The 13,010-nt window shown below is 38.9% G+C and overlaps 1 protein-coding gene across 8 annotated transcripts in view; it reads right to left on the reverse strand.

Annotated features, from left to right (window-relative positions):
* The window catches only part of Snap91 (synaptosome associated protein 91), a 114,333-nt gene that overhangs the window by 46,602 nt on the left and 54,721 nt on the right, over positions 1–13,010 (reverse strand). For all 8 annotated transcript variants that reach the window (XM_057768818.1, XM_057768821.1, XM_057768817.1 and 5 more), the window contains exons 8-10: positions 11,993–12,099; positions 8,450–8,491; positions 743–813 (exon numbers count right to left, since the gene is read on the reverse strand). In XM_057768818.1, coding sequence (XP_057624801.1) covers positions 743–813; positions 8,450–8,491; positions 11,993–12,099 — 220 coding nt within the window. The remainder of the gene's footprint in view (positions 1–742; positions 814–8,449; positions 8,492–11,992; positions 12,100–13,010) is intronic.

Below are 13,010 nucleotides of genomic sequence, written 5' to 3' on the forward strand. Positions count from 1 at the left end.
CTTCATATATAGGTGGGGTTGCAGAGGGTCTTCCCAGGAGGCACAGGATCTACACCAAGAGACAGGCAGGGCCAAGGCTGAAGAAATACAGTGGGAACAAGGGATGAAGGCTGGAAAGAAGCAGACCTTGTATACAGACAAGTCTGATGTCCATTACAGAGGTGGGGAAGACAGGAACCCGGGCATTATTTTGTACACAATGAAGAAAGCAGCCAAAAACTAAGTACCCAAGCAGGAAGTCCTCAGAACCAGCAAAACTGCATGAATCATTGCCTGCCTGCTGCTCCCGCTACCGAGCGATGATTCTGGAGTAAAGCATCAGCAGCATGGTGTGCCTGAAGCTCAAGGAAGTGTGGCCCTGAAAACCACACTCGAAGGCTTCTTTTTTCTCATACTGCAGTTGGGAATGTCTCGGTACTCAAGGACGCTTATGAAATTCTGCTTGTTTTAGTCATAGCCAACCACAACAGCCTTAAGTTTTCAAGAGTGACTTCTAAGGGCAGGTAGGTCCAGTCAACCTGCTGTGAGCCACTGATTACTGGGCTGCATCAGTGCAGACAGGCTGAGGTCAGGTGTCACCTGATAGAAGAGGATGGGTAGGGTGCCCGAGGGAACCCTGGAGACTGGCAGCTAAGCACACCCTGAAGCTGCACTGGAGGAGGTGTCCCCCTGAGAACTCTCATTCTCATAAAGAACCACTTGGTGTTTTTCATCTTATTTACGATATACAAGCAATGCGTACTTGTTTCCAGGTTTCTTTCCTTCTAAGGTATTTAGATGTTGTTCAAGGGTCTCCATAAGACTGCTGGGAGCCTACAATAAGAAATAAAAATAAATGTCTGTGTAGTTCTCTTTCAAAGTAAGCACACTTTAACATCACTGTAACCCTGTATAGTGGAGGCCTATGTAAGCATCCTCACATCTGTGTGAGATGATTTCATTCCAGGTTCTTTGATATTTAGGGGTATTTAAATTCTGTGTATCTCAGATAGGTCCACCTTAAATAGACTTACCTCCACTGCATACTCAATGACATTACAACAGGGTTTCAGTGAAGGGTGTTTACTGTACTGGATGGGTGTTTACTGGTTACTGCTTAGGTGGACTAAGATCGAGTTCACTACCACTTCACACAGAACCATAGTGAAAAGATGCTTATTTACACCCAAATCCAAAACATACGTGCCCAAATATAAATTTATAGAAATTTGAAAATCCATTAAAAATTCATTTATGCATGACTGGTTAAAATATGAGGAAATATGATTACCACATTTTTTAAAGAGGGTTAAGTGGCAAAAAGAATATAACCTTAATACAGAGTGACAATTAAGATTTTCTAATTATTTAGGTATTTAACATATATGTATATATATATATATATATATGAGAGAGAGACAGAGAGACAGAGAAAGACGTAACCAGCAAATAGAATAGTGTATATCAACAGATTTGATATATTTCAATCCTTAAAAATTCTTCGTGTTTCTATAAATCAAATTTCAGACAATAAAAATGGTATTTCATTGCACATTCAAAGGGGGAGATAATGATTTCTACAAATATTTGCCCAATCTAGTCTTCAAGCATTAGAAATTGAATATACTTTTTCTTTTAGTGCAACTAGACCTCAACAGTATAGACATTCAGAAAAAAAGCAGTTTGATAAAACACCTGCTTACAACTATTGGTACATCCTGATGCTTGTTTTTCAACGGGAAATTAAATTTGAAGGAATTTGCACTAACCATGTTAACTGCTAAAGCACAAAAAAGTTGGCAAGAAATTCACATAATTCTATATTCTAATATACTTAATAACTAAATCAGATTCTTATTACCTTCCTGGACCTAGATAGAAGTGGGAGGACCTTGGTCTCCCTGTAGGGCAGGGAATTTGGACTGCTCTTCAGTATCAAGAGGGAGGGGGAATGGACTGGGGGGAGGAGAAGAGGAGTGGGGGTAGGGGGAGGGGAGCGGGGGGAGGGGGCAATATGTGGGAGGAGGGGGAGGGAAATGGGAAACGGGGAGCAGTTGGAAATTTTAATTAAAAAAGAATAAAAAAATGAGAAAAAAATAAATAAATAAATAAAAAATAGTCATAAGGCTTAAAAAATTTTTTAATTTTCAAGGTTTAGGTATTTAATATTAATTTTCATTTTTATAATAAACTAAAATTTTTAACATTTATGTGATTATTATATGTAATTATATGATTATAAATGCAAATTAAGTGTAAAATCATAATTATATGTAAAAGTATGTAAATAAACATATGACTTGATTCAAGTTACAAAAGTGGGACAGAAATGGATGCCCATATCAGCATTGTCAAACAAACTTAGACTTCAGAGTGAAAAGCCGTCAAGGAATCTAGAAGGTTATAAGATGATGCAAGATGGAATTTCAAAGACAGTTCAGGTGAAGACAGATTTATTCAACAACATCAAGCAAAATCCACTGAGAATAAATAATTTTGTAAGTTTAAAAAAAATGAATTTTTAACATGGTTAATGGAAATTCTCTTCTATACATTAGAGTATATATTATAAGGAAATGCTCATTAAATAAATATGCATTGAAACTTTAAGCAGAAAATATAACTGAGCTAAACCTTCTTAGATAAATCTCTATCTGGTAACTTCACATTCTTTTCAACTATTGATGTTAATGATGACAATGAAGATAGACCAAAGCGGCCTAAGAACAAACTCCATTTTTCTTTATTCCCATATAAATTACGTTGGGAAACAAGTATCAAGTCACAGAATCTCTCTCTTTTTTTAAAATATTTATTTATTATGCATACAATATTCTGTCTGTGTGTATGTCTGCAGGCCAGAAGAGGGCATCAGACCTCATTACAGATGGTTGAGAGCCACCATGTGGTTGCTGGGAATTGAACTCAGGACCTTTGGAAGAGGAGGCAATGGGCAATGCTCTTAACCACTGAGCCATCTCTCCAGCCCACAGAATCTCTCTTTATTATAAGACCCGTCTCCTCTGCATGTGAAATGAAATGTAAACACAGTATGGTTCTTTTGCTAAGTGCAAATTAAGAAGTTTATATAGGAAAAGCAAACACTATTAATTTAAAATGCAGAACAAAACACTGCTAGCAAAGACTCCAGAGGGCCCACAGTCTCCGGCCTGTTAGTACGGAGATTAAAACAAAACATCAGAAAGATAGATTATAACTTCATTCTCCCCAGGACATTTCTGTTCCTCAGCCCCTCTTTTTGGAGACAGGATCTTACTATGGAGCCTGGCTGGCCTCAAACTCAGAGAGATTTCCCTTCTTCTGCCTCTCGAGTACTTGGACTGCAGGTGTGTGCCACCAGATCTAGTGGGAAATTTTTTAATAACTGAAAAAACTGAATGCTGAGGTAGAGATCACAACAGCTGCAAAGGAGACATGCCAGGATGATGCCCAAGCCGACTTGCTCCAGGGAGTTACTCTACATATAATTAAGTTTGAGCCTTTTATCCTAGGGATTTTCAAAGTGTTTTAACATTTATATTTCTCATAAGGACATGTGATCCAAGAGAAGTTCTTTGTTGGAAAAAAAAAAAAGTCCTTTGATAGGAATGTCCAGGAGCACATGATGCATGCCCTTTTCACTGCTGGTGGAGATCAACTCCTCACACAGTAGGCACCGCATAAAGATGGCCTCCTCTGGGGGGGCAGGTGGCGTCCTGAACCTCAAATTAGGCAAACTTGCAGAAAGCCTCTGCCACAGTAACAGAAACTTAAGGGAACACTGAGAGTCGGTAGCATCTTTACTTTCTCGTTTCAGAAAAATGGCCAAGTGAATAGGTCAAAGAATAGGAATTGGCTTGTGACAGCTGACAGGTAACAGCACCAATGTCATACACTTTAAAATGAGACTTCTCTTTGCCAGCAGTTATCAGGTCAACCAAAACTCTGGGCACCAAACCCTAAGAGTTTCTTCATACACGGAGTTTAAAATTTGGGCACACACTCCAAAGAGAAAACGTTATTGTGAGAATTATTTGGTTGAAATAAATTCATTCAAGATAATATGAATCATAAATAGATTCATCTGGGCATCTGCCATGACTCCCAGAGTTAAAAAAAAACAAAACACTCATCTGCCATTTATACGCTTTAGGTCGTAAAACATGAAAACCAAGTTTAAAAAAACATAAAGGTAATTCAAGCCGGGCGGTGGTGGCGCACGCCTTTAATCCCAGCACTTGGGAGGCAGAGACAGGCGGATCTCTGTGAGTTCGAGACCAGCCTGGTCTACAAGAGCTAGTTCCAGGACAGGCTCCAAAACCACAGAGAAACCCTGTCTCTAAAAAAACCAAAAAAAAAAAAATAAATAAAGGTAATTCAAATCTGGATTAGATCTCAGAAACCACTCTAAGTGCTGAGGAGAAATATTCCAGTTGGGAGATCATACTCTCTTCTCCCTCAAAACACTACCTTAAGTGTCTTTTGGAAATGTAACTGATGGTCACGAATCATCTAGATGTGTTGATGCTATATGCACACCCATGCTTACTGTTCACCACTAAAGTGGGGAGTATGTGTGTTAAGTCCCTTTGCTCCCCCTTTTTTGAGAAGTTTTAATTCCCTTTTATTCTGAGTTCAAAAGGAAGTTAGCTCACCATCATTTCTTCAACTTAATTCCTATTTACTTTGCAAAGGAAAAACTGGTTTTTCTCCAATAGAGTTTCCCTGGGTACATCAACCTCATTCCAGCAGTAGATGGCCAACACAAAATGACCCCAGTGGTTACTTTTGTAGACTTTTTGTCTTATATTGCTTTGCTTGGGCATTTTTTTTTGTTTGTTTGTTTTACTGGTCTTTTGCTTATATATTGTGGCTTCCAATTTTGTTTTTGCATTTTTGTTTTTTTTTTAATTTGGTGTGTGTATGTGTTTGTGTTTTTTCTTTCTTTATTCTGGTTTGTTTGACTGCCCGTTTTCTAAAAATACAGAGAGAAAGAAGATATGGATTTGGGTGGGTGAGGAGGGTAGACATATCTAGGAGTTAGGGGAGGGGAAACTGATTGATGTGAGAGTGTCATATATCAATCTGTTGATTTCATTGGTTAAGTAATAAAGAAACTGCTTGGCCTCATAGGTTAAAACATAGGTGGGTGGAGTAAACAGAACAGAATGCTGGGAGGAAGAGGAAGTGAGCTAAGACTCAACAGCTCTGCTCTCTGGAGCAGACGCCATGCTCCCCTCTCCCCGGCAGACGCAATAAAGCTCCGACCCAGGATGGACGTAGGCTAGAATCTTCCCGGTAAGCGCACCTTGGGGTGCTACATACATGAACAGAAATGGGCCAAGCAGTGTTTAAAAGAATACCGTTTTTGTGTCATTATTTTGGGGCATAAGCTAGCCTGGCAGCCATGAGCCGGGCTGTGGGAAGAGGCCCGCAGCTCCTACTACAACTGATAAGAGATATTGTATGAAAAAATTAATTTCAATTAAAAAAAGAAAAGAAAATAATTCATGTCGAGTAAGTTTGTTCATGAGGTCAACACACAGAGGTCAGAAGAGGATGCTGGATCCTTTGGGGTTGGAGTTACAAGCCCTGTGAGCCACTTGACTTGGGTCTGGGAAACAACTTCGGTTCTCTGCTAGAGTGGCAGGCACTCTTAACCCAGGCCCCCCCCTTCAGCCCCTATGTAATTCTTTCCAGAAAGACATTTTTGTTCGCTCTGTGGCTAGATGAAGTAGCTCTAGAAGCTATGAAGGAGCCTGGCAGTGATCAGACCTTCATTTAAAAGGAGCTAATGGAGTCACACACCTTGTACTGCAGATTCATCTCTGGATTAATCCTGATTTAACACTATCTACAGGTTTTCACTTCAGAAAGTCTCATATTTCAGCTTGAACCTGTCCATACTGTTGGGGGACTGGGAGGTCCTAAATCTGTAGTTCAGTGTGAGATTCCCCCTTAGCCTGCAGAAGGGGCTCTAAAAGATAATTTAGGGAGATGTATATGTGGCTCACAATCACAAGGAAAATATAATCAACCTACTAATTAAGAAATTCCATAAGCATGCAGCACTCTCCTATTTAAATTTAAATGTGCATAGAGTTGCTGGAGTTTTTAATGGGGTGGTAATTTATACTGGCATTTATGCTGCTCTTAGCAATAAGGAAAACAGGACAGAACACTCTGGATTCTAATGACTCTATTATAGACTACCTTAGGCTCAGGAGAGGAGTCAAGTTGGCTTTCCAAGTTCTGACACATATACTGTACAACTTTAAATGTGTCTGCAGACTTCTTGAGCAATTACATAAGTTGCAATGAATACTATGGTATTATTAAAAATAAAACCCAAGGATGTGCCCCTTCTTTCAATGATCTGCTATCATTTTCAAAACTGAAAACCAACAGAGGTATTTATATAGTCCCTTGGCTCTCTCATAGTGTCTAGACTGCCCAAAAGGAGACAGCGAGGGCCTGTTCTTACCTGTCAGGCTCCCCTGAACTAAATAGCTAGTTTGTATTTATCCCACAGTGAGGGTTATGTATAGTATAAAAGAAAACTTGCCATTTCTAAAAACTCTTCATTGAACTAAACATGTAATGTCCATCTTTTATAACATGTATTATTTATCTGGAATAGCTAGGAAAAAATGCAATGTAGTTTTTTTGCTATAGATGAAAAAATGAAAGCATCAATTTTCTTATGATGTTACAAAGTAAATCTACTTCAACAAAAATATTCTTAAAATAATAATTCATGCATATTTAATATTTACCCATGCTCAAAAATATCACCACCTTATTCAGGTATACACTTCAATAGGTAACACTAAAAGGAGTAGAAATTTTTTAACTAATATTTCATCTATGCATGGGTTCTGTCTCCCCTTAACTAAAGAATATACTGCCATTATGTTCTGAATTATTCGATGAGCTTAATTTGTAAGAATTATTGATATTTTATATTTTAGTAATATAAAAAGAGAAAGCCTTCATCTTCAACTGTACTCATTCTTAGTAAAAGTAGTATTTACATATTATTTTAAATATGCAAATATTTCAAGAAATTATAAAGATGGCAAATTAATAATAGATAACGTGATATTATTTAAAAGTGGGGAATAGGACTAGAGCGACGGTTTAGTGTTGAAAGCACTTGCTGATCTTGTAGAAGTTCCTGGTTCAGTTCCTAGCACTCACATGGTGACTCACAGTTGACTTTAGCTCCAATTTCAAGGCATCTGACCCCCTCTTCTGGTCTCTGTAGACTCCTACATGCATGTGGTACACATGTGCAGGCTCCATACATACACACAAGTAATTAAAATAACCTTTCAAATCAAGAGGAGGGTTTCATTCTTTTCTACTATAATGATTAAGTTAAAAAAAGATACAACATTCACGTGACTCATGACCAGTGTGTGTTGCGGGATATTTGAGCAAACTGTGTAAAGATGCCTCACTGATTTACCTTGCCTGCCTAAGGCACCTGATTGTTTAATAAAGAGCTGAATGGCAGATAGCTAGGCAGGAGCGATTAGGCAGCACTTCTGGGCAGAGAGAGGAACTCAGGAAGAATGTAGGTGCCTGAGAGAGCTGTCAGAGAGACACGAGGGGAGTCGGACATAGAGAATGAAGGAGAAATGAAAAGCCACATGGCAGAATGTAGATTAACAGAAACAGGTTAATCTGAGTTATAAGAGCTGGTTGGTAACAAGCCTAAGCTAAGGCCAAGCTTTTGTAATTAATCTGGGTGCTGGTGGTTACCCCCAAAAGAACCCCCACAATACCGCTTCTAGTAAAAGGCATTTGTGAGGCTGAAATTTACCATCACAGGGTGTTAGAACCACACCCGCTCCTGTCAATTATACTGAAGACCATTTTCAACTTGGCATCTGTTTTCTCTGGGAGCCAGCCGTACACGTGACAGCTGATGTGGCTGGTAAGGAGGCCCAGACCTTACTGTCATTTTAAAACTGGGCCCCCCCCCAAAATAATGCCTCTATTAGCACCACTGAGAGCATTTATACAGGAAGTCCTCATCTTCATAGGGGCGTGAAGGTAAATGCAAAACCTGGACACCAGGGTTTCTTCCTCTGTGCGTCCCTCAGACCAGGGGCATGCAGAGAACAAGGACAGTAAAGAATGGTCAGTCACATGCTCTGATGGCCGGAAGTCACTTCTGAGACCCCGAGCCCTATCACAGACACAGTCACTGCTCTCATTGGTTCACATCATGAAGCTAGGTGTTCAGATGCCCTTAAAGAAGCGGCAGCTGACGGGAAGGAAATCTTCCTTTTCTCCCCAGAAATAATCAATAATTAGAAAAAAATTAGTAAGGTTGAATAATTTCTGAGAAAACTGGCTTGCTTAAACTCAAAATCTATGAAATATTTACAAAGTATGCCCATTCGTGGCAACCTATTACTTATCAATGTCTTGTCTACTGGTAGGCCCTCCACACACTTACCTGCGTGAGATCGGGAATGTCACCTTTGTCTATACCAACTTGCTGTGGATTAAAAAAAAACAAAACAAATAAAATTACTAATTGGGTTTTTTTTAATGACTTTTTTGGCATTTAATGTAAAATCACTCTTGGATTTGTTAGAACTACAGCCTATTCCTGGTGTAAATCAATTACTACTCTGAGTATCAAGCTTACTTTAAGCATAGTTTCCCCACTCAATATAATAAGGTAATACAGTTAAACTAACTCTTAGTTATAACAAGTTTATAGAATTTTACTAGAATACAAAAATAAATGAAAACATTCTGAAGTGTGAATTTTAAATATACCCTGTATGTTTCATAGAAGCCAAGAAATTATGAAACCATTCAAACAAAATTTAAATAATTCTATCTACGGAGTCCTTGGGGAATGGTTATTTTATTTTAATCTTTTGCTCAGCTTCTATCCTCTTTCACAGACAGAATCACTTTGCCAGTTTCTTAGACAGTCTTCCAGAGCAGCAGTTCTCAACCTGTAGGTCGTGACCCCTCTTGGGGGGGGGGTCACATATCAGATATTTATACATGATTAGTAACAGTTTCAAAATTTCAGTTATGAAGTATCTATGAAATAACTTTATGGTTAGGGGTGACCACAACATGAGGAACTGTATTAAAGGATCATAGCATTAAGAAGGTTGAAAACCACTTTTCTAGTTTATATAGAATCAAGGAAATTTGAAATATAAGTATTTCATTTTCCTCCACCAATAGCAGCATATAAGGTACACTAGGCTTAATTTTTCTTTTCGTCCAGTCCCAGACTAAACACCCCAGGGAACTTGCACACAGTTAGAATGGCCATTCCAAAGCAGCAGCAGAGCTAAGCTTAGGATTTTACACTTTCACTGTCGATCGTATCTTCATTCACGTATCCAACACACACACACACACACACACACACACACACACACACACACACACTGACTGGCTTTATATTCTCCTTCATGACTCATGTGTCCCCTTGCCTGCATTCTTTCCTTCTCTGTCATCTAATGTCACCTTCTCTTGGTCACCCTTCGAAGTGTTACACTATACCCACACTTCGAACTGTTCATGTATTCATACATGTATATTTAATACAGGCTGGATTCACACATTCTCTTTTCTTTCTAAGTTCGGGTCACCTCACTTAATATTGTATTTTCCAAGTCTGCCCACCTTCCTACAATTTCATGATTTCATTTTCTCTGCACTTTTCTATTTTGTATTGTATTTAATTGTTCATTAAGCTTAGGGGTGTGTCCATGTTAGCATAGAGAATGTCCTGCTTTTCAGAAGCACTGCATAGAACTTCCTTGTCTTATAATTTACTTAATGGATCATTTATTAACTAATATTAAAGTTTCTTCTGATTCTTAGACTATAACTTTATAACTTATTTTGTTTGTAATTTACTATGTAATTTGTTTATTAATAAAATTGGGGCTCAAATAAATTAAGTAGGTTGAAGAGCCTAAGACATGGTGAGTTTTCTGTTCTTCAAGCAATTCCTACAAGAAGGCTGGGGACTTTCGTGTATGCTGGACAGCTCAGTTATACTTTCTAAGCAGCTAATATGCATTCTTAGTTTATTGCTTAGCATCTGTGGTACCAGGAATCTAACACAGGGCCTCATACAAACCACACTGCACTCTATTGCTGAGGGACACTCAGCTGCAGTTATATCTTAAAATGATGTTATGAAAGCCTTCCTTAGACTCCTCAGGAAGATGGTTCTAACTACAGGTTAGCCATCAGGTAAGAGCTCATGTGATGTATGAGTGCTGCTGGGGACACACCTAAGGTCTGGACATCTACTGAAACTTTTCTGTATTGACTGATCATAACCAAATCATTCTATACTATCTTTAGTGTATTCAAATGGTATGGAACACTATTTAAACATAAAAGAAAACACAAATTATTATAGTTATCCCAATGAACTTCAGGTGCTTATTCTAGTAAAATACTTTTATAGAATTAGGGTCCATTCCATAAAAAGTCTTATAAATGTTCACAAAATACATTTATTATTTCATTTTTAGAGACAGACTCTTAGACTGACACCTTCTCTATGTATCTCTTCTGTACTGGCATAAGTTTAACATGAGGCACAAAGGGACACAAACACAAACTTACATAAACAACAAGAATCTGTGTCAGCAATTCTTTTCTCCTGAAGTTCTTGGGGCCTGTTTTGTTTGCTGTTTTAGAAAGTATGTGCAGACACTGCACACTGTCCGGTGTCCTTTAGGGAGGTATGTGCAGACACTGCACACTGTCCAGTGTCCTTTAAGGAGGTATGTGCACACACTGCACACTGTCCAGTGTTGTTTAGAGAAGTGTGCGCACACACTGCACACTGTCCAGTGTCCTTTAGGGAGGTATGTGCACACACTGCACACGGTCCAGTGTTCTTTAGGGAAGTATGTGCACACAGTGCACAATGCAGTGTCCTGTAGGGAGATATGTGCACACACTGCACACTGTCCAGTGTCCTTTAGGGAGGTATGTGCACACACTGCACACTGTCCAGTGTCCTTTAGGGAGGTATGTGCACACACTGCACACTGTCCAGTGCCTGCCTCCTCTAGAACAACAAGTGGGAAATGAAGAAAACTTCTGCTCAGAATGCCTGGACATAAATGATCCTTTCACAGAAAGAATTGAGCAATTTTTACTAGATTATACTAATAATTGTGGCTAAACCAAGGGGGAAAATCATACAAAATATAAACAAATAAGATCTGTGTACCAAGAAAATGTAGACAATTTTATAATAATGACAGAATAATAATAATAAAGAAGTACAGGCATGTGATGAATATCCCATGTCCATAGGGAACCTGGAGCCTCTCACATTGCATCCCAGGCTCTCTCTCTGAGTCAGTCAGTCAACATGTGAGACAAAACCCACTGGCCATCCCACAGGGGGCTACGTTAGCATCATCACTTCCAGTATTAGCACAAGTTAAGTCCTCGATTTTACAAGAGAAAAAAACAAACAAACCAAAACTCTAATTTATAGATAATCTCAGCAACACTGTGTTTTGCAGTTACGAGTAAATGTAATGCATATCCTTAAGAAACAATGTGTAATCTCCATAAAATTTATATTTTAGCATTTTCATTATGATTAAGTCATTGACAGGGTAAGGGAGATCAGGACTCATGATTTATACTTTATAAACAATAGATTTTTTTCTAAAGCCAAAGGTAGGGTTCAAAATACAGCACTCTCTTACAATAAAACAACAACAAAATGGTCATTAGGTGGCATGAGGCCTGGGCCAACCTGGAGACCAGCAATGATCTCATAACCCATGAAGATTTTGTTTGACTGCATCTGAGTGGGAGGCAGAAGTGCAGAACACTGTTCTGACTGACAGGTGGGGGAGGGGACTCTAAACTGACCTCTCATCCTCATACATCCTGGACACGTGCTAGATGTCTTATTCACCCAGACATGATGCTGCGCACTAGTTCCGATTACCTTAGCAACCAAGTCTGGACCACTTACCTCTGCGACCTTGAGAAATTCGGACACTCGCGTCATTCTAGTTAGAAATCGTTTGTAAATTTCTAGCGCGTCTTTACATTGTCCTTTCTTCATCTCAAAAAACTTTTCTACAAGAGATAAGTGATAAGCAATTTGAAAAGAGTATCCTGTTTTACTCTTAAGCATTCATTCCTTAAAGCTTAAGGCCTGAATCAAAGCATAGGCAGGAACACGTTAAAATCGGACAGAAAGAGAGAAGCAGAGTGGCTGAAGAAAGGCGTACGGCCACCATCTGTCTCCCATAAAACAATTTCAGCAACAAAGGAACAGAGTGGGGAGCATAGAGGAATCAGCACAACAGGTTAATTCATGATCCCCATGCTTCTGGATTTGTTTTAAAACCATTCCTAATGATAACCTCAACTCAAAGCTATGGCTGCATTCCACAGCATCCTTATTCTTTTGTTTCTCTCCTCTCTTCTCTTCTTCTTACGCGCTCTCTCTCTTGGATGCTGGAGACTGAAGCCATGCCAGGAGAGAGCCCTGTACTGGGTGACATCCCAGTCCTAGGGTTATTTTCTTACTCACACAAAGCGATAATCAATACATTATATACCTATAATTTATTAAATCTTCCAGAACTGAAGAATTCCTTATAATTCTACTCATGTCAGTTGATGTGTAGACTGGTCATAATTATTTTTGCCAAATATTACAGTGTGTTTTACAAAGTCATTTGGCTCACCAAATCTTTCGGGACTTTCTGCTTTGTGAGCCTAATCTTTTTCTCAACTTTACTGGCAGACAGCAATCACCCCCCAGCCTAGAACTCAGCCATTAGGGTTCTTTGCTTTGATTACGTATGGCAATGTCTTTTTCATATATGTTTAAAGGAAAACCATAACTTTCTCAGAGTCTTTGCCAGCCATTCGCCATTTCATGCTGTCCATAATTATCAGTGGACACAGCAAATGGCAATGCAATAAGCAGCCTTCTACAGTAGATATGAGCAACAGATAGCTTGACAGTTGCTTTACAA

The sequence above is a fragment of the Chionomys nivalis genome, chromosome 4 (assembly GCF_950005125.1).
Source record: "Chionomys nivalis chromosome 4, mChiNiv1.1, whole genome shotgun sequence".
NCBI classification, from domain to species: Eukaryota; Metazoa; Chordata; class Mammalia; order Rodentia; family Cricetidae; genus Chionomys; species Chionomys nivalis.